The 26,325-nt window shown below is 40.0% G+C and overlaps 2 protein-coding genes across 5 annotated transcripts in view; one reads left to right on the plus strand and one right to left on the minus strand.

Moving 5' to 3' along the window:
- The window catches only part of nlk2 (nemo-like kinase, type 2), a 66,665-nt gene extending 57,971 nt beyond the window's left edge, over window positions 1–8,694 (plus strand). The window contains exon 11 of the mRNA XM_073481445.1: window positions 766–8,694. Within this exon, the coding sequence (XP_073337546.1) occupies window positions 766–820 (55 nt within the window). The 3' untranslated portion in view covers window positions 821–8,694. The remainder of the gene's footprint in view (window positions 1–765) is intronic.
- Window positions 495–26,325, minus strand: part of LOC141009045 (Na(+)/H(+) exchange regulatory cofactor NHE-RF3-like) — a 60,141-nt gene continuing 34,310 nt past the window's right edge. For 2 of the 4 annotated variants that reach the window (XM_073481457.1, XM_073481475.1), the window contains 3 exons: window positions 14,974–15,170; window positions 14,680–14,877; window positions 495–952 (listed from right to left, as the gene is read on the minus strand). In XM_073481457.1, the coding sequence (XP_073337558.1) occupies window positions 914–952; window positions 14,680–14,877; window positions 14,974–15,170 (434 nt within the window). In that variant the 3' untranslated portion in view covers window positions 495–913. Of the gene's footprint in view, window positions 953–9,827; window positions 9,970–14,679; window positions 14,878–14,973; window positions 15,171–26,325 lie in introns of those variants that run through there. The other 2 variants (XR_012180119.1, XM_073481468.1) reach the window with 2 other exon arrangements.

A 26,325-nucleotide genomic window follows, 5' to 3' on the forward strand; every position in this document is an offset into this window, starting at 1 on the left:
GAACCTAAAGACTCTGCATTTGCATATAATACAAGATACAATACAAAGATACAAAGTGTCAATCAGACAGCTTAATAATTGGGGAAACGTAAACTATATCTGTTTAATGGAGCTAGGCTAGCAGTTTACCTGCTTCTACTGCTTGTACTAAGCTAGGCTAAACAAGCTACATATCCTTTGCATAAACATTCCATTGATATTAGTCTTATCTGAATCTGGGTAAGATTTAAAAAAAAAAAAAAAAAAAAAAGTGTTTCCAAATTTGCAGAAAGCTGATATGAAGGATTCCACCTGCTGCTGTAGTCTGCTTTCTAGCTAGAGTATGTCATCAGTTACACTACTATCAATAAAAGGATGAGAGTTTTTAAAATTCCCAACATGGGAGGTGTAATAATCTCCTAACTGCACTATCTGTGTAGTATATTAGTAATTGTACCTAACTAGTCTTAAAACTTTAAGGTCATTCAATTCTAATAATTGTATTGTCTGATAAGTATATATGGAGAATCGGAATCAGCTTTATTGGGCAAGTATTTGTGCATATACAAAAAAATTTGACTCTGGTTTTAAATTGCTCTCAGTGTTACAGTTCCTACAATTTACAGGAAAGACAGAATTAGACATGCTGCTAAAACAAGGAAAATAAAGCTGAACAAAGAGGTAAAAATAAGCATGGAACTCTTTACCAAGTAAGAAATGTCTGTAGCTGATACACCTTAATAGCTAATATTAACTTCTCCCACTTGTTGGCCTCTTTTTGAACAGTTCCACAGTGGCTCAGCCCTCTGAAATGCCTCCATCTCCGCTGGTGTGGGAATAGCTGCTGTTGTGTGTCATCATCTTTCCCAACTGACAAGCTGCTAAACTGGGAACAAGAACGTGTCTCGACGTCTTCTTTCATCTGCGTAGCATTTCACTGGAGAGCAGGACTCACAGGTCTGCTGTGTGTATGCTGAAATATGAAACAAATGAAGAGAAGTTCACTGATGATTGCTTTATGGGGTGTATTAGAGGGGTTTGGTATGCAAATGAATGAGACAAATGCTCTGCAGACCAAATCAGAATGTTTTAAACAAACCCATCTGGTCACTTCCTGGTAGATAAGATTTAAGAGTTATTGCATCTTAATGAAGTACATTGTGTTTTGCTATATATATATTAATACAAATTTTAAAAAGATGTCTATTTTAAAATTACTGGAATCACAATCTGGGTATTCTCCCATACAATCAGGCCACTCTGCATTATATGCCCACCTTCACCTCTGCACTGGTAAACTAAATCCAACTTTGCTTCTTATTCAGACAATCGATTGTAATTGGGTCGGTAGGCTAAACGTTTTTCCACCTGAAAGCTCCCCGTAAGACCATGCTCTTGAGCACATTGATATTTGAACAAAAAGAAGTTATTAGAGACATTTTCCACTGTGTCCCCTGTATCGCCCTATATTCCCTTGCACATTTGGCCATCGTTTTTACTTATTTATTGTCTTTTACTTCTGTAACAATTCACTTGCCAAAGATCAAGCGCCTCATGTATAAAAATGATGCATAAACATTGATTGAAACAAGATTGTGTGCAAATTGGCAAGTTCTGGGATTTTTTAAATGTTATCTGTCTGCACATGTTCTACAGGAAGGACAGTTGGTCTTGATGGCTCAATCACACTGCCTCCCCTTTCTCTCTCCCAATACTTAGGTATGTCTTTGTTGTCATAACACTAAGTTACAAAAATTGTCAGACACAGTCCCCTATGATAAGGTGTTTGGGGCGGTTAGACAGGCAATTTGTTTGAAGCGCATCAGTGTTAGCAAATGCTCAGAACGCAGAAACACTTCAGAAGGAGTTAAAGGGTCACTCCACTAATTTTCAACATTAAAGTGTTTTTACAGGTCTTAGGGAGTACTTCTGTGAAAACGGTAGTAAAAATCATTTTGTGACTCCAGAAGAAGCTGCATGTAAGTGGCTACGTTTCTTTAGGTTTTAAAAATCAGTCCACTGGTCTAGCAAACAAACTAGTATGGCACTCAATAGAGTGCATACCACTGCCAAGGTCCAACAGTCCCCTCTATGAGAACATATTTAAACATATTATAGACCCACATTTTTTAAATTATTATAATGTTTTGTGGCCTTATTGAAAGGACAGCTTCAGAGGGATGACAGGAAACAGGATGAGAGAGAGGGTGGATGACATGCAGCAAAGGGCCCCAGGCCGGGATTTGAACCCAGGGTCGCTGCAGTGAGGATGAAGCCTCAATTGAGCTAATGGGCGCCCAGACCCACATTCCTTTTAATAGGAGAATCCAATTGTACTTGGTCACAGATAGCAGCTGCCTAAATCAGTCAGATCTTCACCAAGATCCATGTTTTATTCCCTGAGAAATTTGTGAAAATGTCCAGTGACTGTCATACGAGTAAAATGTGACAATATCCACCCTATCTTGCCATTCCTGGATCCCCACCATCAACGCCTGATGCCTACATTACCCACAATGTAACTTAGCCACTGAGTGACATCACTGAATGCAATTTATTACATGCAACCTCCTCCTGAGCCACAGAAGGCTTTCTTCTACTTTTTTCCTGTTAACACACTGTAATATAAACAATATGTAACTTTTCTACCCAAAAGTAATGGCTTCAAAATAATTCTGATCATATAGTGTCTTTTAAAAAGGTGTCTCAGCCACTCCGATCCCCCCTTCACTTGTAACTTCAGTGAGAGGGTAGGATCACAGTGTTACATACATGTTTACTTCAATATACAAGTTTTCAAGACATAACATAATGTGTTCTGTTTGTAGTTAGTACCTACATTAGGTCTGACAGATTGTTACAGACCTGGGATTTGTGTTTATGACAGTGGTATTGCACTCAGAATCTGTGGGGGGTGCCAAATCTCACAAAACGCCAGTTTCTAAACAATGTTGCTGTAATGTGTAAAATTGGTGGAGGTAACCTTTAAAAAGTCAGGTCTGTTTGTTTGTCAGTTTTGGAGTTCTCCTGCCCCCTAGTGGGCAAAATGGAAAGATTCATGTTTAAGCAAAAAAATTAACGGTATAATATCATGAATAATGTGCAGAATTACTTTTGACTTGTATTTGTATTGGTGGCAGCACAATGATATGCAAGAGGCACCTACCCATTGCAGCCTTGGACGAATCAATTATTTATGGTTGTTGTCAAAGAAGGAAAATCCACAATTGTTCAGCAACATAATAAGAGGAGATGCGTACAGGAATGAAATTACTGTTTGGCTATATGTGAAGTTTTACATACTGTACATGTATTAGCACAAGTTAATGTATGTATGTACTGTATCTGCTGTTTTGCGCATGATTTCAATGATCACTGTATGCAAATGTTTATACATGAGGCTCCACAATATTTGTAATTAAGTTGAACCTTTCCCAACATGTAAACCATTCTCAGTCAGTCGTTGTGAAAAGGGTCAGGTATCCCTTGAAAAGGCTTTTATTTTTGTTCTAAATAATGGAATAATGAAACTGAGTGCTCACAGTGTGCAGCAGATTAGCATAGTGTTAAATGGAAACTACTGTCTAAATGAATTTTAGGGGTTTAGATGAATAGTGCTTTGTTGTGGAGATCATTCGGTCTTGAGGGTGAATGTTTAAATGCTCACTTGCATGTTAACATGAGGAACAATTTAATCTGAGATGTAATCTGTGAATAGGAATTAGGTCCAACAAAGACTTAAAGCTATCCTTATACTACTGTTCTCAAACAGGAAAATGTATAGTGCTACTCTGCCCCCTCCTTTGACCAACCCTAGTTCCTCTATAGCCAATATTCAGCTCAATACTAGTTTGTTGCTCAACAGTCCTGTCAACCTAACTGAATAGTTGTTTTCTATGAAGGAATGTGTGCTGTCTACGTAGTGCCTCCTAATTTCACTGCTTGGTCAGTAAAGTAACTTTTCACTCACTCAGACAAACTGAGCAAATAGTGCCCCAAAGAGTATGGAGACAAAGTTTCACAAAAGAAAAATCACTGAACACAGTCAAACTGCGCTGAACAGAACAAAAAAATAAGTTTTTCACAATCTGGGTCTTATTTTTGTAGTTGTCCACCCTTCCTGTTGTTTATGAGAACATTTGACCCAACAGTTGGATTGTGGGCTGTTGTGTTTCCACGGCTCATAAGACGCATTAATTTACCACACTGCTTCCTTGTTTCCATTTTGAGTTGGGTGGGGAACCTTGTTGCATCTATCCCTCTCTTTCGCCCTATATTTCCTTTCTGGTCCTCAACTATGACACAGCCTTACAATGAGTGTTGGGATAGTTTCTCCAAAAGGTAATGTTTCACATTTACTTAGAAAAAAAAAATCAGTAGGATATAACCTCTTCAAAACAAAACAAAAAATCAATATAGAAAATAATATAAAAGTGGTTGGCTTTTCTAACACTGCGTACGTAGTATAAATATGAATTGCCACAAAATAATATATAAATAAGAGACCTGCTAACACCATTTGATGATGATAAGACACTTTAATTGAAGAAATCATGTTAAATGATATAAAAAAAGGACCAAACACTCACTTTTGATGATTTTTTATCCATCTGCCCATTTTACAGATAATTGAAGAACTTATGTACAGTGAATAATGACACAATTGTCTGATTAGTAACTGTAATTTGATTACTGAATTTAGGAACAGTGATGCTGCTTACAGACGAATGTAATGTGATTACAGTAACGCATTATTTTTTAATATGGTAGCCCAACACTGTTTACAACAGCATTCATGTGGGAACCTAATGAACAATCAGGCACAGTTACATGTCCACACTTTAGCATTGTTATCTTACAACATATTTGGATGTGAACAGCAACAAAAATTGTTCCAGTTATCTTCTAAACTGTCCCTTGAAATTACATGCTTACATCCCACCCACAATGACAAAGACAGACACTAGTAAATGTGTTCAGTATGAGAAAAAAGACAATAATGACGTGATGGGTTCCGTTTATCTGCTTCCATATTTTCAAAGAAAAATTTAAAAAATGGTTACCAGATGGATCCATTGATGGGACAACCAATCTTATTGAATTTGGAATGGGTTAGGGTTAGGGGAAAAGCTGTTCTCATAAGTGACAGGGATGATGGCCAACACTTTAAATATCAGACCCAGAGTGTAAAGAAATCTCTAAAAATACTCTAGAACCTTAGAAAAAGAAAGTCGCTGTGGAAACTTACTGCAGGCAAGATCCAGTCTTCCCTGCGAGCCTGCCTATGTTCTGTGTATTCTTCTTTGGATGTCAGAATCAAAAGAAAACTTACCATGGTAAAGAAGCAGTTAAACCAGCAATATTGTTATTTAAGGGTGTTAATTCTTTGTTCTGTCTACTTGAATATATCACCATATACGAATGACCAACTTTTTCATCATGGATTCAAGCACCTCACCATAGGATAGAAACAAGTAGCATATGAATGAGGAAAAAAAGATTGCATGGTCTCATCGGTATGGCTTTTTCTCAATGGTAATCTAGTGCTAAAGTGTGCCCTGCTCCACCTCATACATGTACACTGTCACCAGACAAAAAGAGCTTTGAAGTAAATTATTTAATATATTTTTAGAATTGTTTTCTATTCCTGTTCTTGTGACCTATGGCATGCATTCTTCTCACATCTCAGAGTTTGATTATGTATATATGTTAAATAGAGAAGCAAATCTACACACCAACCTAAAAACAATACCACTGTATAGAAATTGTATTAGCCTGCACATTTCTAAGGCTGTGAAGTTAATTTTATTTTTAAAACTTGCATACAAAATGTATATATTTTCTTGATTTTTACCCTGTAACTAGGATCTTTAGAGGACAACAAATCCTATAATGATTCACTGTCATGGTAACTATTTTGTGTGTACAGCAGAGTTGTAGATATATCAAAGGAGAAGCCTTTCTTTGTTTTTGTTGTTAATTATTTAATCACAGCAGCACTGTGTGAATATGTATATAAAGGATCACCGTGTTGGTCTCTACCTCTTGAGCTCAATAATATGGCTTTGTTTACCCCCCATGAGTTTCTGATATCACGTGGGGATGAATTGAAAACACTTGAATGTCTATTCAAGCTTTTATACTGAAATGATAAAATATATTGCCACGCCCTCCAAACCCTCCTGTAGACCTTTCCTTGCATTATAAGTGCAAAGCATTCAACTGGATTTTTGACTCACCAGATATTTGTATTACAAAGTCCTACCAATAGCCAAGGGTTCCCAGACTGTTAGTCAATTTTTACTCATTAATTGGATAGGATCTTAGGGGGCGGGAGAGTCACTACTTACACTACAGTGGCTGTGTTCAAAGCTCAGTAGCAAGGACACGATTTGATACAAAGTAAATTGTCAAAGTTCACATAACATGCTGTCTTCTTCTTTTGACCTCCTGTCAGGCTTTTAAGAACAAGACAAGTATTTTATATGGTTTTTGAAGGCTGTACTAGACAGTTGTGGTTAAATAGCATTTAAACAAATCACAGTTCCGTATTGAATCTACATAATGAATTCAAATAATGTCCACTCTCTTTAGCTCTTGACAAGTAACTCAAATTTTAAATAACTAAAACACAGATTCAATTTAGATCTGTATGTGTTTGGCTTAAAATATTGAAATGTGAAAAATGGTTTGCTAATTTTTTTAAAAAGCACAAGTAGAGATAAGAGTTCAAAAAGAGTTTCATTAATGGTTCCTGATATAACCTAACCGAGAACCCGATCTGATGTAGATCATTCCATACCAACTCACTGAGGCCCTCCTAGTTCATGTCATGTAAAAACTTTTACTATTAAATTCATGGGGCCTTGGAAAATCCTATGGCTGTACTGCAAGTACTTTTCAAGTTATGAATTTAAGAACTGTGGCCTTCAGAGTTAAAAATCAAATTCCCTCAACCCAATGAAAACAGTCTCTTTAGGTATCACAGACATAGAAAACCTTGAAGTCAACACAGTGCAAATATGTACCTATAAAATAAAAACACCAAATGTAACATTGTAGCCATGGAAAAACGTATTTGAAAAGAAAAATTACTTCTTGATGGAGTAATATAACATCTTTGAATTTTTTAATAAGTTTATACATTAATTGTTTGTTTTTTTAACTAAAAAAGGAAAGATTGGCTTTCAAACAAGTATTGACACTGAAAAAAAAAAAACTGACTGCATAAAAAAGAAAACTGTCCCTGAAAAAGGACAGAACGAAGGGGGGGAAAAAATCTGAAGATTGTCATTGATAAACAAATCAGAACAGAAAAAATACCTATATTAAATTAACTTATAAATAATGTCTGTGTTATATTTTTCAGTGGAACATTTTACAGTGCCTATACTTGTTTCAATGCCAATACAAGTTTTTGGCGGGACCAAATACTCACTTTTCCAATGCTAATCTTTCCTTTTTAAGTTCAGGTTTTGTAGTCAGTACCAAATTGTATTTTTGATGCCAAAGTTCAGTCACTGTTATGGCTCAATTTATTTCCTACTGTTACTATTCAATAACAAATCATGATCACATTGAGACCAAACTGAAAATATTTGGCAGGTGAAATCTTAACTTTTTAAATTCAATCCTGCCCCGAGCATAGTGTTTTTCTCTCCTAGAATGTGAATAACAAGCCCTTTACTAATAGCTACTGTGTTGTAGTGCAGTTTGTGGTGTCCCCTGGAAATGTCTATGATGATCTCACTTCAAACGTAGACAACAACAGAATTTGCATTTTCCTCATTTGCTTCTGTTTCCTTCTGGGGAATTTTTGGTGAAACTGGTGAATTTGTTTCTTAATTTTAATTTGTTTTATTTATTTGTTGTGTTTTGTGTTTCTTTGGGGTTTTTTTTCTATTTGGTGTATATGTCGTCAAAATGTTATGGGTGTTTTCCGATACAAGTTTCAGTGTATTGAGCTCTCTCAGCACTGTAGTCTGCCCAAAGTGTATAATCACCTGGAAGTAACTCCAGTTCTGTGATAACATGGGCAGCCCTTAATTTGATTTCTGTCATGGGCAATAGTTTTACAAGGGATAATCCAATCCAACCCATTATGAAAAATAACTGCACACAAACAATGTTTGTTATTTATGAGATTATCACTTACCAACTAAACAAGGACTATTCTGAACAAAAAGAGATAATAGAAAAGAGAAATGCTGTGGGTGTCTATTGGAAATTGATTAGGAGTTTTCTCAGGAATGAACAGCCAGCAGTTGTATAAGCCGTCACTCTCCCACCCCATTGCCAGTATAAACTCTTTCTGTAGATATAGTAGTATAGTTTCCTATCTGTTTTATTTTGTGTTGGAATGAAGTACTTGGATCAAATGATGATCATTTTGCAAAGTTGTAGTAGTAACTGACAAATTTATGTGAAAGACTAACCACAACTCAGCAACTACTGAACTATTTTGAATTCATATAGTTTGCTGTTCTAAACAATGTTTGTATATTTGATGTTTTAATCAGATGCATTGTTATTTGAATAAAACTTGCAGTATATACAGTACATAGATGTATCTATTAAACTCTGCGTTCACGCACTGCAAATCGAAGTTAAGGACTAGGTATCCAGTTGACAGATGTCATTTTGGACAGTGTGAGGTCTACCCAAGGTTCCATCTGGAAAATGATGGTGAAAACATTAAATGTGACATTTAAAGAATGCCAAATCTTGTTGTCCATACTTCTCTCTCAGAATTCAAAAACAAAAGATAACCTCACAGAGCAAAAGGCCATACAGTACTTCTTACACAACTTACATTTACACTAATGAATGATAGAAGATAGCCCATCGATCCTGTCCACCGCCGTATAAATTAAAAAAACACACACACAAACTATACACTGTTGCTGGACATAACAGAAATGCATATGCTGAAAAGAGTCACAAAAATATTTTATATGAATGAATAATGAATACATCCAGACACAGTGTGTACACATGACAGTGTATCATATTACATAGACCATAATAAACAAGTACTTAAAATTGCCTTTATAGAGGTCATTCCATGTTAACTCACTCAAAATCCAGAACTTTTTCCCATTCACTTCATGGATTTTATTGAAGAAATTCATATTGAAACTTCTATTAAATTCATGGGACCTCGAAACATCCTATAGCTGTACTCCAAATACTTTATAAGTTATGAATTATTCACCGGATTGGGTTGAAGTTTGTTCTTAACATCCAAGCCACCATAATGAAACTTGGCACATCTTTCCATTTAAATATTTGTTGCTGAATGGTTACAGTAATCAAATTAATAACAGGAAGTCATTTTTCGCCAGAATGAAAAATCTGTCATTCCAAAAATTCACATCTCCTCTGGTTTTTACTTTCTTTTCACCAAATTTTGGCTCTGTGTGGTATTAATGTAGTTCTGTCACATCTTGAAGTCAATTGGTCCTGCATAGAAAGATGACATGAATTTTTTCTAGAAAATCCAACTGGGAGGCCCTAGGTGAGTTGGTATGGAATGACCCATAGGGTAGGCTTCTATATATGGAGCTATGATGAAGGTATTTCACAGCTTACATCATACAGTATATTCAGTATATGACGATGTTCACACAAAATAATGATTGTTTTTAACTGACAAAAAATGATACCTGATTGTACAGTTGGAGATCACAAGGATAAAAAGGCAGGTCATGTGATCTAGTTATAGATTTGAAAGACTGCCTGATGGCAAAGCATGCCTGTTCCAAGAAGACAGTTACACAGTAGTGGTTTTAGTGACTGAAAAAAATAAGCAATGGGCAGAGAATAGCACATCTTCTCCAAGTGTCTCACCTCAGCTAGCTGTGAAGTCATTGTTTTTTGTTTTTTTTTTCAACCTGAGCTCCCTTATTGTTCCCCTGTCTTCTCATGGCTTTAGTCATTCATGTTCTGTTCATTCAATCACAAGAAAGCATCACAGGTTCTCTCTGGCAGCTGAAAACAAAAAACAAGGTGAAAATGGTTATTCAATCATAAAAACCATGTGCTCCTGTAATGAGGGCCATGCAAACCAGAATTCTTTAAGCTGCAATTCCACTGAAGTACTTTCAGGATGATACCCTTTGAATCCAATTTCACCCAACAGTATCCTTAAATGTTGGCGGGGTTGTTACTAGCCGGCTCCGGGATAACCACTTTCATTTTTCCAACAAGTAGAAAACTACAAGGGACGCTGGTCTTAACTCAGAATAGGCTGCTGCATTTATTAACTGACACACAGTGACCTTTACTGTACATTACTGCCCAACTGACAACATACACAGGACAGACCGCTAACTTTGTTTTCCTCTGCTCTGCTCACATTCACCGTCTCTTTTCTGCTGCTCTCTCTTTTGCTCAACCACTTACTCCTTATGCTCTTCCACTCTCTCTCTTGCTCAACCACACAATCTCTACACACAGCACAAGTTTCCTTGTTTATTACAACAAGGAAACTAATTTAAAAAAAGAAAAAAGGCTGCAGGCAGCGAGACTTAAGACTCTTGAAAAAGCACAAAGTGAAATCCTATTTCAGAGTGCAGAGGATGAGACAATTCTGGCTGTTTCTGACTAACCAGTCAGTAGTCTTCTGTATTTTAAATCCAATTTCTAGTATCAAATCATGTGCTATGTACCTTAACAGAAGGGTGATGAATAAACAAGACGGTATGGAATGATTCTTTGGTACCATCCATAACTTTTGACATTGGAAACACAAAAATAACCATTCCAAGTGTAACAAATGGAACTAAACTGGACTGCTCAGTGGAAACAAGGCTTTTGTGACACTTGGACCCTGTCCCCTCGTACACGTGTATAAATTAAAAAGTTGCTTTTTCTATGTGCTTTGGTCACTCATACACACAGGTAACTGAAAATGGACCCTTTGGTAAAACTCCTTCCAGGGTGAAGATATTAAGAAATTCCATTTTCACTGTTTATGTCTGGACAGAGATTTTTTATAAACGATAACGCAGACACACATGTTCGCTTCCCAATTGGGTCTTATCAGTGTATGTAGCATCGTTGGCAAATGTATAATATGTGAAATATTGACAGAATGGACGTTATATTGTCTATATTTAGAAAGACAAACAGACATTAATATTACAATGATGGAAAAGAAGGACAAATGGCTGCTGACAATGCTTTAGTAAAAACAGCATTATCCAGGAGGATAATTTACCATCTGCCTCCTGTTTACACTGGCATACACATGCCCAGTGTACCTGAATATGTTATATGCATATTCAGTTGTGTGATGGAGAGTAGTGTTGTACAGATGGAGAGTATTTCAATGCTTATACAATGGACATTGTTTTTGTCCTAAAACCCTGTTTCCCAGAATTCCCATGTATGTGTGGACTAGGCCTCATATACAGTTATTGTCCATTCAAATACATCTGTTGCACATATTCTGACTCATGTATAAACTTCAAATTTTCATTAATTCTCATTCTCAAAAATATGTACATATACATATGTATGTCTTAACAATATTAATTAGTATATCAAAGTGAGTACATGAATTTGAAAATAGATACACATACTATGTACCAGAGATGAAACACATGTATGTGTGTGAGAGGAGAAATTATGTATGTGAGAAGCCTTGAGTGAATAATGGCTTGCACAGCCCGTCCATATATTGTGGTGGTTTTTGCACTGTACTTGTGAGACATGACCTGTCAGTGTGCCCTTTAATAGTGCTGTAATTCCATTCCATTCCAATAAAACATAATTTTCTATATGCCAAAGGATTTTAGGTATACAGACTCAGGGTCAGGCCTGGGGGCCTGCAGGGGGCTGGATTTGAACCCGGGCCACTGCTGAGGACCAGTTCAGTTATCAGGGCACCCATAAGCGGTCTGTCTTAGAGCTGCTGTGTGAAAATAATATTTTTTGTACATTTTGCCACATGTAATGTGAGGATTTCTTTATGTTTGATTTTGTGATGTTTATATACTATGGTGGGTTACAGATATTGATATTGAAAATATGCAGCTTTTATATTATATACTGTTGTAATCTGATTATTAAGGACTTTCTTAATAAAAAAAGGAAATGTAAATGATGAAAAAGTAGCCATGTGCAGTAATTGAGATACATTGAGATGCATTGCGATACATCAAGAATCCTTTGGCATTCAAATCATTGACAGCTGAATCATAATTGAAATGAATCATGAGGCCAGTGAAGACTCACACCTATAGGGAACACACCTTTAAACAAGCACCATTGCTGATGAAAATCTATCTGATGTGACTTAGTTACAAATGTTAATGGTAATGGTTAAAGTTGTCTACACATTACACCAAGTCTCGTTTTGCGACATCCTTTCTCACTCTCTGACTCTACTAGAAGTTATAGCGACAGGCAACCAAATAAAACACAATGTTGCCTTGAGTAAACTGGGGATTTCTCTGGTTTGAACATTGTTGGAAACATCTGGGTTAATGAAAGTACACAACTCAACAAAATATATAACAATCTACCTGTTTTGAGATATTTTAATGCAGAATTCTTGCATATTCTTTTAAGACAATTTGTGTCATTCACCAATTTTCACATACTAAAATTTTCTCTTTGGTATGAACGAAATTCATGTGGCCCAGACCTGTCGTACCAGTAGTATTGTATAGATAGTGTCTCTCTACAGGGGAAAACTTGTCTTTATCTGAATGAATTTAGAGATTAAATATGATACTGAAATTAAGTCAAATAATACAGATAACGAAAACAAACTAAATATAAAATAATATTGTCTTCACCAGATAATCAGCATTGTTATCATAGCTGCCAGTATATGAGCGGTTTTAAGATTCTATATTTTTATTGGCATATTTCAGCATAGCAAGTGCAAACGTCTTTCTGCAGGTATCTGACCAGAATCATTCACTATTATAACACCTGACAGTGTAACATAACCTGCTGTAGACTGTAATACTGCCTTATCTAATAACTCTGTCACCTAGTCATGGGCCGCTTTGCTTTCGTAAGATGTCTTTGACATATCATACTAAATCATTCCATTTTCATGTCTGTCACAGAACTGCTCTGCTTCGATGGCACGTTGTTGATAGCTGTAAATATATGTTTCAGTTGAATTAATAGTTCTGGGTCCTTGTATACAACCACACTGACTCTGCTGAATGTGTCTGCTGATTTTTGACATCAGGACTTGAAGCTCTGTAGTATTATAATGTTTTACACTTTTGTCACATTTTGTAAATTAATCTGTCCCACAAACCAGCAGAATAGGGCAGACTTACTGGCTTACTTTTGTGGGCCTTATTATACTAATGAATAATCCACATTTTTTTTAACTGTTATTTTTTCTGCTTTATTGCTGAAACACGTATTGCCATTGGAGAATAATGCAGATGTTTTGAATTAAGAGCAGCGGACTTTGAGACCATCATGGCCCGCAGTGTCTTTTGACCATCCTGACTGGCTAGACCACCCCAGGTAGAGGGAGATTCAAAATAAGAGCCATGCTAATCCAGAGAGAACTGTTTCCATCACAACATCTCGCATCAAGTTGTTACACTTGATGGGCAGACCGTGTTCTGAGCCGACAGAGTGCGAAAATACAATGGGACGAGAAGAGAGGGACTTTGTGTTTATAACATTGAGGCTTTGTGCTTACACTTGGTCAAAGTGGATGGACAGTGTTTACCTGAAATGTTGATGTGAAGATGCTGACAACATTATCATCACCATAATGATGAATAAATTACCTTGTACCATAAACATCTAGGTGTAGAATAGAGTGCAGGCAAAATGAAACGGCATCATTGACAGACTTGTTTAAACTATATGCAAACTGATAGGGCTCTGGGGCAACTCTGAAAAGCTGGACAGTGCAGATGGACAATGTCATTGTCTATCGCTGATGGCTAAAAGTCATTGCGAGCAACTAATGCTGCATTCCACTCAACATCAGATGTCGGAATTTCCTAGTTGAAATTTCCAACTTCTGATCTCCAATTGCTCCAGGTGCAAAACACCAACAGTTAACAAAAAACTTACCTGACTGTGACATAATGTTTTCTTGACAAGTGTACACACAAATGAACCATTGACAGTACAGCCTCCTTACATTGAATGAAATGGAGGAGGGAAAATGATGCAAGGTAACAGGGTACTGTTATACTTGGAAACGTATCTAAATATTTCATTCACTCGCCTACAAATACTGTATCTGTCTACAGATATATCCTTCCCTCTCTCCATGGGTGCTGCCATTGTTGTGCGACGTCAGACAGATGCTTCTTCATGAAGTCGGGATAGATTGATTCGCCCCGAGTTTACTAGTAGGAATTCAGACTTCAAGTGGCATTCCACTGTGCCTTTTCTAGTTGGAGGTCCAAAATTTTCGAGCTCCGAGATGTCTGGAATGCAGCATAAGCCCTCTACCCTATTAATATCGTTCCATACAATTTTATACCTTATTATTTTTTCTTTTAGATTAGCTTCCTCTTATAGTTAGCTGGCTTCGTTTCAAGCTTCAGAAGCTGAAAACAACTAAGTCATCATCCATCCCAGTGTTCCACTGTGGACATTGTGATATGCCAATCAATAGACATCGCCTTGCCCTTAATGGGACACAGTATTCCAGCAGGGGTAACAGTATAGAGGATGTAACGAATAGTATGATCATACCTGTGACGTTAAAGTTCCTGAGTGTAAACCAGAGGCAGCCTCCTCTGTGTTCTCAACATGCATTGTGGGATATGTCAGATGTCCATCTCCATTTCTTAGAGGAGTTTCATTCAGGTTCTTAGTGCAGCGGGAGACGGTTTGCTGTCTGTCATCCTGGAGTATCCATTCATCATGGAACAACAGGGGAGAAATGCCTAACTGCAGGAAAACAACAGAAAGCAGTTAAAAGTGAGTCCTGACACATTATCTGTGTAATGAATCAAACTGTCAACACACTGACATGACTGCACATACCTCTCTGTAAAAGTTTCTTCCTGGTATAGATATAGAGGTGAGGGTGACTTTATCACCACTCTGTCTGATCTTTTTGACAATGTCATCATGCTCCATAGACTCGACAGGTTCTGCATTGACAGCTAGCAGCAGGTCTCCATCCTCCATCCCTGCCCCCTCAGCTGGACTCCCCACATCCACCTCCCTCAGCACATGAACTGGGTCACACAGGAAAGAAGTTCAGAGAGACACATCAACATAGGTCCTATAGTTGCTAGGTCTTTCAAACAGCACTTAGACCATGATAAGATGCTGTGTGCTTGTTGCTTTGACATGAATTAAGGCTGGTAATAGATTGAGATCTAACTTGCTTTGGGGACCTCCATTGGTTTAAGGTTTAATTATGTTAGCAGAGTATGATGATCAGTCCAGCATTCCATCTGTGGACTGTGTCACTTTGGTTTAGCAAAAAGTGATGGCCGTTTTTGAGGTTTTAACAATCAGGGCCAATCACATTCACTACTTTCACCCCCAATAAACATGCCATGACAGGTGGATCACAGACTTCCTGTCTGACAGGAGGCAGCATGTGAGGCTGGAGAAACATGTCTCTGACCCACAGACCATCATCACCGGATCCCCCCAAGGCTGTGTTCTTTCTCCTCAGCTCTTCTCCCTCTATACCAACAGCTGCATCTCCAGCCATCAGTTTGTCAATCTCCTGGAGTTCATGGATGACACCACCGTGATTGGTCTCATCTCAGATAAGGATGATTCAGCCTACAGGTGGGAGGTTGACCATCTGGTTGTAGCATTGTTTGAGACTTGCTGTCTTTCTTTGTTTTGGGCTGATTTTCCAAAACCCCTCAAGACTGGTGATTCAGATCACCTGTGCGCAGGGTGCAGAGACTGACTCTTGATTGAGGAGTGGAAGCAGCTTGGGGAATTTCCCTTCCAGCCAATCATGGTGTGACGACGCCCTTTTTGTGAAGGCTTAAAAGAGGTTGGGAATGGCACACAGGTGGCTCTCACCCTCATTCTGAAACTGTCCCTGACCCACTGAGAACCTCGTTCCCCTTAGATTGCCAGCCAGAAACTCTGGTCTGTTTAGGCCCTACTATGTTTTCTTGGCTGCCCACATCATTCTAGTGAGGAAACTGTGTTTATTCGGGAATCCTTTGAAACCCAAGCCCCTATATACCTTCAGTTCGACATTTTATTTCCCTGGGGCTTGTAGAAGAGGCATTTGTTTATTGGTTTATTGTCCAAGTAGCGGACATTTCACCATTTTATATGTGGATACCCCAATCAATGCTGATGGTAAATGTAGTTAATTGAGGCAATAAAATCCCCAGTGCATGGTGTCTTAAAAAGAGAAAGTTGGGTTATTAGTTTTCCTGCTTGCACAGCCTGCTTATATGTACCAGGATGCATTGCATGCAACCCCCTGCAGCCTCACCCCCTAATACTTCCTAAACCTGTCCAGCACGTGGAGGTGGGCGTTTCAAATGGGGCTGTGTACAAAAAGCCATCTGAAATAAGTTAGCTACATCTTTGCCAGTAAAGAGGAAGAAGAGAAAGAATTTGACGAGATCATCGTAGTTTTCATTGTTATAATACTACATAGACTATATATTTGTTTATATGTGGTAGTTTTGTATGTACACATAGTTTATTTAGTATCCTTAGATCTTAGTCTGGTGATAAAAATATTAATTCATAACATTGTTCACAATAAAAACTGTGAAGCAATATTGTAAAACACTCAATGAGTACAACAATAAACAATTAAAACTGCAAGCAGTGATGAACGGCCCCTCGCCCCCCCACGTACGTCGGGCTGTGGCGCAGTCGGAGGCCGCACGCCCAGATGTGTGCTCGCCCGTTGCCTGTGGAAATTTCTTACCTAAATGGGATACGTGTCACACAAAACACAACAGTGACATCTTCAGTGACTTCCTGTGTCCAGTGGGTGGCGCTATGGATATGACGCAGTATTGATGCATAGAAGGATTGAGGGTTAAACCCTCTACATGTGTGAGCAATTTGGTGTAGATGTGAAATTGTATGTTGGAAAAAAGAAAATGGCTGCATGCAATCCAAGATGGCCGACTTCCTGTTGGGGTGAGAAATTGCACAAAATGAATTCCTGTCAAAATTGATGAGACCTATGAGTCCTGCAAATGTCATGAAGATCGGAGAAAGTTGTTGTTCACATGACCCGGCGTTAGGGGGCGCTATAGATATGACACAGTCTTGATGCAGAGACGTATTCAGGGTGAATCCCCCCTACATGTGTGACCAATTTGATGTAGATGGGAAATTGTATGTTGAAGTTATAAGGACTTCCTGCTTATGGCGAAGCATCAAAATGGAGCACCGTCACGCCCACCAGCTATAACGGAGATGAAAGTTTTTGATAACTTTTCATCTTCAATGTCTGAGGATGATACTGAGTGAATGTGAAGTCTCTGGTGTTAAATCTGTAGGGCAAGTTCATTAAAGTACGAGGCAGGAAATGTGTGAAAATGGTGGCGAAATCTCAACTTCAAATCAAAATGGCCGACTTCCTGTTGGTTTGAGGTTTTGGGTGTTAAGTCTTGTTTTGTGCGTCTGGTCATAATACATATGCATACCGAATTTCGTTCATGTATGTGCATGTAGGAGGTGGGGCTTTAAGTTTGAAATATTCCAGGGGGTGCTATGGAGCCATTTTTTAACTTAAAAGGCCCAGACCCATATCAGATATCAATGAAGCATGTGCAAAATTTGGTGTTTGTAGGAGTTTGTCTGTACTTACCAAATGGGAAAAGCCATTAGGGGGCGCTACTGAGCTGTTGTGCCACACCTGACGGCGGTTGTGGCATCAAATGAAAGTACTCATGAGTGTGAACCTATGTGTCACATTTGGTGAGTGTGTGAACATCCTAAAGTGCTCTACACAGTGTAGGAAAAATGAAAATCGCTGCACGCCATTCAAGATGGTTGACTTCCTGTTGCAGCAAAAATTCCAATAAAACGAATTTGTGGCTAAATCAATGATTCCTATGAGTCCTGTGAATTTCATGACGATGAAAAATTATTTGCACAGGAATTAATTGATGCTAGGTTGCGGTATGTAGTCCCCTGGCCACCCCCACCCCCAATCATGTGGAATTATCAAAATTTTCACCAGATGCGAGGTTCCTGCCGAGCTTCATGAATTTTTGGGCATGTTCAGGCCTCCAAAAAGCCATCTAAAGTCGCGGAAGAAAAAGAATAATAATCTGAGGAAAAACAATAGGGCCTGGCACTGGTCAGTGCTTGGGCCCTAATAATAAGAATCCTTACAGATACAATAGGGCCTCGCACTGGTCAGTGCTCGGGCCCTAATTAAAACTGCAAGGGGTAATGAACGGGCCCTCGACCCACGTACGTCAGGCCGTGGCGCCGTTTGAGTGTGCGTGACTAGATGTGTGCCCACCCGTTGCCTGTGGAAAGCTTCCCACCTAAATGGAACGCGTATCACACAAAACGCAACAGTGACATTTTCAGTGACTTCCTGTGGGTGGCACTATGGATATGATTGCATATTGATGCACAGTTGTATTGAGGGCGAACCCCTCTACACGTGTGCGCAATTTGATGTAGATGGGAAATTGTATGTTGGAAATATGAAAATGGCCGCATGAAATCCAAGATAGCCGACTTCCTGTTGGGGAGAGAAATTCCACAAAATGAATTCCTGTGTAAATCGATGAGACCTATGAGTCCTGCAAATTTTATGAAGATTGGACAAAATCTTTAGTCACATGACCCGGCATTAGGGGGAGCTATAGACAGTAGGTGATTTGTTAATTTTTAACAGGGGGGATGGCTCAATGGGAGCACCACCCTGCCCCGACACACCAATGTACACCTCCCAAAGCACATTGTTGCAGGACGCCTTAACCATAACTGACATTTCTAATTCTATAATTCCATTTGATCCAGTTATCTTCCTTCTCTCCCTACTACAATTGTCTTTTTATAACTGTATTAAAGTAATGAGTAAATACACCTTTAAATTGTATGCAGTGGACTGAGTTTATTCAGGCAGGGTTTTCTCATGTTTCTCACAATACACTACAAGTAGGGTCATTTTAAGTTACATGACCCCTTGGACTTTTTTACCATCTAAATTCCTTGAAGGAACACGAGAGACGCGCTGGGAATCCACCGGATGCTGCTCTATGAGGCCGCGTCTGCTGCAGGTTTTGTTCCGCCCTCCGCATGGCATCATACCATGAATGTATAAAGAGAACCCAGCGGGAACGTTTCAGAACCGAGCCTTTGGCCTGCCCTATTTTGCTGACTTGCTCAGATTTTGTTGATCTGGTCATTTTTCGTTTTTATACAATCAGGAGTCTGCACAGGGTGTTTTATTTTGAAAATTGACCGGATGTTCTATGGTTCCTGTGTCTCTGACTTCCTGCCGGCGCGATCTGCTCTGTGCAGCTCGTTGCGGCTTCCGTCAAAAATCGACCAGGCAGCCGGAACAAAGCAGCCGTGCTCCGCTGGACTCTACTGTGCGCCGTCGATCGCGGCCGCTTGTGAATTGTAACACACTTTCTGTTACTAGGGGATGGAGAGTGATGGCAGGTTAACAAGAGGGATGCTTTTTGGTAATTTTGCTAACAAGGGGGACGGCATCCCCCCTCATCCCCCCTCAAATCGCCTACTGGCTATAGATATGACACAGTATTGATGCATAGATGTATTCAGGGCGAAGCCCTCTACACGTGTGACCAATTTGTTGTAGATGGGAAATTGTATGTTGAAGTTATAAGGATTTCATGCTTATGGCGAAGCATCAAAATGGAGCGCACCTCCACGACCACCAGCCATAACTGAGGCGAAAGTTTGTGACAAGTTTTCATCTTCAAGGTCTGAGGATGACACTGAGTGAATGTGAAGTCTGTGGAGTTAAATCTGTAGGAGTCCACAAGTGCCACATGCAAAGTTTCGTGCAAATTGGTCAAATCGCCTAGGAGGAGTTGACAAAAGAGTGTTTTTCATTTTTCGCGATTTTGGGCATGGAAATTTAGTGCGAAAGTGGGCGTGGCCTGCATCACACAATTCAGCTGAATTCAGTGAACACGTAGATATAAGGTGCCTATATAAGGCACAGGAAGTTGTTATTTAATAACTTGAGTATTCTTTGGCATATCAAAATTTTTTTAATAACTTTTTGTCAGAAGGGTCCACAGATGCTGTGTGCAAAGTTTTGTGCAAATTGGTGAAATTGCCTGGGAGGAGTTCGAAAAAGTAGGTTTGCGACATTTGGCGAATTTGCAAATTTAGTTCTGGCGAGAAAGTGGGCGTGGCCTACATCACACAGTCCAGCTGAATTCAGGGAACACGTAGATATAAGGTTTAATTAAAGCTGCAAGCAGCGATGAACGGGCCCTCGCAGTCCACGCGGGTCGGGGTGTGCTGCCGTCGCGGCATGCTGCCGTCGTTACATGCTGCCGTTGTTACATGCTGCTGTCGTGACATGCTGCTGTCGGGGCTTGTACTTGCAACAACTTCCATTGAGGAAATGAAAGTGAAGGCAGTGAAGCTGTCATTTCGTCATTTAGCAATAAAAGCGCCACCTATTGGTCGATTTGCACGAAATTTTGTAGAAATGCTCATCGTGCCATGGAACACAATTGCCAAAAGTTTTGTGTTGATCGGACTGTATTTCATCAAGATACACAAGAATGTCTGTTTGACCACAATGCACAGGAAATTGTTGTTTTATATTTTGGGCGTTCTGTGGACTAGCACATTTCTTTTAATAACTTTTTGTCAGGAGGGTCCACAGATGCTGCGTGCAAAGTTTGGTGCAAATTGGAAAAATTGCCTGAGAGGAGTTCAAAAAAGTAGGTTTGCGACATTTGGCGAATTTGCAAATGGAAATTCAGTGCGAACGTGGGCGTGGCCTACATCACACTGTTCGGCTGTATTCAGGGAACACGTAGATATAATGTTTAACAATGTGCACCATATTATGTGGGAGTAATTAGCAAAAAACTTTTTTTCTTGATAATAGCGCCACCTGCTGGTCATTTTTGGTGTGTGAGTTACAGATGCCAGTCTATACCACCCCTATGAATTTCATATCCATAAGTGTTATGGTGTGGGCACAGTGCCAAATCTAAAAAGAAACTGCCACCAGAGCGCCACCTAGTGTCAGATCGGTAACCCCTTTGTCAGCTATCCTCAGGAGGGCATTGGCAATGAGTGTACCAAGTTTTGTGTTAATCCGACCAACCGATGTTGAGATATAAAATACTTCAATTTAAATAGCGCCACCTAGCGGTCATGGGCCAAGATTTTGCCCAGAGCCTTAGAGGCTCATGGGGAAGTAGTATCCTCAGTGTGACGTCATTTGGACAAACCAGTGTGGAGATATGCAACACTTCCTGTTTTGACCCGATTTTACAGGAAGTTGTTATTTAATAACTTGAGTAATCTTTGGCATATCAATATTCTTTCAATAACTTTTTGTCAGAAGGGTCCACAGATGCCGTCTGCAAAGTTTGGAGCAAATCGGTGAAATTGCCTGGGAGGAGTTCGAAAAAGTAGGTTTGCGACATTTCGCGAGCTAGTGAAAAAAAACGGTAGGCGGAAATGGGCGTGACCTATATCAGGAGATTCAGCACAATTCACTGAACGCGTGGATATAAGGTTTTTGAATGTGCGACAAAGTATGTGGGAGTTATTAGGCAAAACGCACTTTCCTTGATTGTAGCGCCACCTAGTGCTGAAAATTCATAAAGACAGCAGATTATAAAATTTTTCGCCAGGCCTAATGTGTTTGCCAAATAAAATCGCGTTTTCATACATGTTCAGGTAGTGAAAAATGCGATCATTTTGGCAGGAAAAAAAAAAAAAAATTAAAGCTGCAAGCAGCGATGAACGGGCCCTCGCAGTCCACGCGGGTCGGGGCGTGCTGCTGTCGGGGCATGCTCCTTACCCGGACCCATTGCCCTGTTATTGTGCGCGCATGTCTTAACTGATAGCCAAAAACGGTTTTGTGTTGATAATAGCGCCACCTGCTGGTGGTTTTTGGTGTGTGAGTTACAGATGCCAGTCTATACCACCCCAATCAGTTTCATGTCCATAAGTGTTATGGTGTGGGCACAGTGCCAATTATAAAATGAAACTGCCACCAGAGCGCCACCTATTGTGAGATCGGTAACACCTTTGTCAGCTGTCCTCAGGAGGCCATTGGCAATGAGTGTACCAAGTTCTGTGTTAATCCGACCAACCAATGTCGAGATATAAAATACTTCAATTTAAATAGCGCCACCTAGTGGTCGTCGGCCAAAATTTAGCACAGAGCCTTTGGGGCTCATGAGCAAGTAGTATCCTGAGTTTCACGTCATTCGGACAAACCAATGTGGAGATATGCAACACTTCCTGTTTGGAACGAAATCTGCAGGAAGTAGTTATTTAATAACTTGAGTATTGTTTGGAATAGCAAAATTCTTTTAATAACTTTTTGTCAGGAGCATCCACAGATGCTGTGTGCAACGTTTGGCGCAAATGGGTGAAATTGCCTGGGAGGAGTTCGAAAAAGTAGGTTTACGACATTTGGCGAGCTAGCGAAAAAAATGGTAGGCAGAAATGGGCGTGGCCTATATCAGGAGATTCAGCAGAATTCACAGAACGGGTGGATATAAGGTTTTTGAATGTGCGACAAAGTATATGGGAGTTATTAGCCAAAACACACTGTCCTTGATTGTAGCGCCACCTAGTGGTGAAAATTCTGAACGACAACAGATTATAAAATTTTTCGCCAGGTCTGATCTATATTCCAAGTTTGGTGACTTTTGGGGTATGTTCAGGCAGTGAAAAATGCGATCATTACGGACAAAGGAAAATAATAATAATAATAATAATAATAATAATAATCATTACAATTACAATAGGGTCCTCGCAGTTTCACTGCTCGGGCCCTAATAATAATCATTTGAAAAACAATAGGGACCTCGCAGGTTCCCTGCTCGGGCCCTAATTAAAGCTGCAAGCAGCGATGAACGGGCCCTCGCAGTCCACGCGCGTCGGGGCGTGCTGCTGTCGGGACATGCTGCTGTCGGGGCGTGCTGCTGTCGGGGCGTGCTGCTGTCGGGACATGCTGCTGTCGGGACATGCTGCTGTCGGGGCGTGCTGCTGTCGGGACATGCTGCTGTCGGGGCTTGCTGCTGTCGGGACATGCTGCTGTCGGGACATGCTGCTGTCGGGGCGTGCTGCTGTCGGGGCGTGCTGCTGTCGGGACGTGCTGCTGTCGGGGCGTGCTGCTGTCGGGGCATGCTGCTGTCGAGGCTTGTTCATGCAGCAACTTCCGTAGAGGAATCAAAACTGAAGGCAGTGAAGCTGTCATTTCGTCATTTAGCAATAAAAGCGCCACCTATTGGTCGATTTGCACGAAATTTTGTAGAAATGCTCATCGTGCCATGAAACACAATTGCCAAAAGTTTTGTTTTCATCAGACTGTATTTCATCAAGATACACAAGAATGTCTGTTTGACCACAATGCGCAGGAAATTGTTGTTTTATATTTTGGCAGTTCTGTGGACTAGCACATTTCTTTTAATAACTTTTTGTCAGGAGGGTCCAGAGATGCTGCGTGCAAAGTTTGGTGCAAATTGGAAAAATTGCCTGGGAGGAGTTCGAAAAAGTAGGTTTGCAACATTTGGCGAATTTGCGAATGGAAACTCAGTGCGAACGTGGGCGTGGCCTACATCACACGGTTCGGCTGTATTCAGGGAAGATATAGATATAATGTTTAACAATGTCCACCATATTATGTGGGAGTAATTAGCAAAAAACGTTTTTTCTTGATAATAGCGCCACCTGCTGGTGATTTTTGGTGTGTGAGTTACAGATGCCAGTCTATACCACCCCAATCAGTTTCATATCCATAAGTGTTATGGTGTGGGCACAGTGCCAATTATAAAATGAAACTGCCACCAGAGCGCCACCTAGTGTCAGATCGGTAAGACCTTTGTCAGTTGTCCTCAGGAGGCCATTGGCAATGAGTGTACCAAGTTTTGTGTTAATCCGACCAACCAATGTCGAGATATAAAATACTTCAATTTAAATAGCGCCACCTAGTGGTCACGGGCCAAGATTTTGCACAGAGCCTTAGGGGCTCATGTGGAATTAGTATCCTGAGTTTCATGTCATTTGGACACACCAATGTGGAGATATGCAACACTTCCTGTTTTAACTGTAATCTACAGGAAGTTGTTATTTAATAATTTGAGTATTCTTTGGAATATCAAAATTCTTTTAATAACTTTTTGTCAGGAGCGTCCACGGATGCTGTGTGCAAAGTTTCGTGCAAATCGGTGAAATTGCCCGGGAGGAGTTCGAAAAAGTAGGTTTGCGCCATTTTGCGAGCTAGCGAAAAAAAACGGTAGGCGGAAATGGGCGTGGCCTATATCAGGAGATTCAGCAGGATTCACTGAACGCGTGGATATAAGGTTTTTGAATGTGTGACAAAGTATGTGGGAGTTATTAGCCAAAACGCACTTTCCTTGATTATAGCGCCACCTAGTGGTGAAAATTCACCATGACAACAGATTATAAAATTTTTCGCCAGGCCAAATGTGTTTGCCAAATAAAATCGCGTTTTCATACACGTTCAGGCAGTGAAAAATGCAATCATTTTGGCAGACAAATAATAATCATTACAATTACAATAGGGTCCTCGCAGTTTCACTGCTCGGGCCCTAATAATTAAAGCTGCAAGCAGCGATGAACGGGCCCTCGCAGGCCACGCGGGTCGGGCCGTGCTGCTGTCGGGGCGTGCTCCTTACCCGGACCCATTGCCCCGTTATTGTGCGCGCATGTCTTAACTGATAGCCAAAAAGTGGTTTTGTGTTGATAATAGCGCCACCTGCTGGTGATATTTGGTGTGTGAGTTACAGATGCCAGTCTATACCGGCCCAATCAGTTTCATATCCATAAGTGTTATGGTGTGGGCACAGTGCCAATTATAAAATGAAACTGCCACCAGAGCGCCACCTAGTGTCAGATCGGTAACACCTTCGTCAGCTGTCCTCAGGAGGCCATTGGCAATCAGTGTACCAAGTTTCGTGTTAATCTGACCAACCGATGTCGAGATATAAAATACTTCAATTTAAATAGCGCCACCTAGTGGTCATGGGCCAAGATTTTGCACAGAGTCTTAGGGGCTCATGGGGAAGTAGTATACAGAGTTTCATGTCATTTGGACACACCAATGTGGAGATATGCAACACTTCCTCTTTTGACTCGAGTCCACAGGAAGTTCTTATTTAATAACTTGAGTATTCTTTGGCGTATCAAAATTCTTTTAAGAACTTTTTGTCAGAAGGGTCCACTGATGCTGTGTGCAAAGTTTGGTGAAAATCGGTGAAATTGCCTGGGAGGAGTTCGAAAAAGTAGGTTTGCGACATTTCGCGAGCTAGCGGAAAAAAACACTAGGCGCAAATGGGCGTGGCCTATATCAGGAGATTCAGCAAGATTCACTGAACGCGTGGATATAAGGTTTTTGAATGTGCGACAAAGTATATGGGAGTTATTAGGCAAAAACAGTTTGTGTTGATGATAGCGCCACCTGCTGGTCATTTTTGGTGTGTGAGTTACAGGGGCCGGTCTATACCACCCCTGTCAATTTGATATCCATAAGTGTTATGGTGTGGGCACAGTGCCAAATATAAAAAGAAACTGCCACCAAAGCGCCACCTAGTGTCAGATCGGTCACCCCTTTGTCAGCTGTCCTCAGGAGGGCAGTGGCAATGAGTGTACCAAGTTTTGTGTTAATCTGACCAACCAATGTCGAGATATAAAATAGTTCAATTTAAAGAGCGCCACCTAGTGGTCATCAACCAAAATTTAGCACAGAGCCTTAGGACCTCATGAGGAAGTAGGATCCTGAGTTTGACGTCATTTGGACAAACCAATGTGGAGATATGCAACACTTCCTGTTTTGACTGTAATCTACAGGAAGTTGTTATTTAATAACTTGAGTATTCTTTGGAATATCAAAATTCTTTTAATAACTTTTTGTCAGGAGGGTCCACAGATGCTGTGTGCAAAGTTTGGTGCAAATTGGTGAAATTGCCTGGGAGGAGTTCGAAAATGTAGGTTTGCGACATTTCGCGAGCTAGCGAAAAAACACGATAGGCAAAAATGGGCCTGCCCTATATCAGGAGATTCAGCACAATTCACTGAACGCGTGGATATAAGGTTTTTGAAGGTGCGACAAAGTATGTGGGAGTTATTAGCCAACACGTACTTTCCTTGATAATAGCGCCACCTAGTGGTGCACGTTCACAACAACAACAGATTATAAAATTTTTCGCCAAGCCTAAT

The sequence above is a fragment of the Pagrus major genome, chromosome 2, assembly GCF_040436345.1.
Source record: "Pagrus major chromosome 2, Pma_NU_1.0".
Taxonomy (NCBI): domain Eukaryota; kingdom Metazoa; phylum Chordata; class Actinopteri; order Spariformes; family Sparidae; genus Pagrus; species Pagrus major.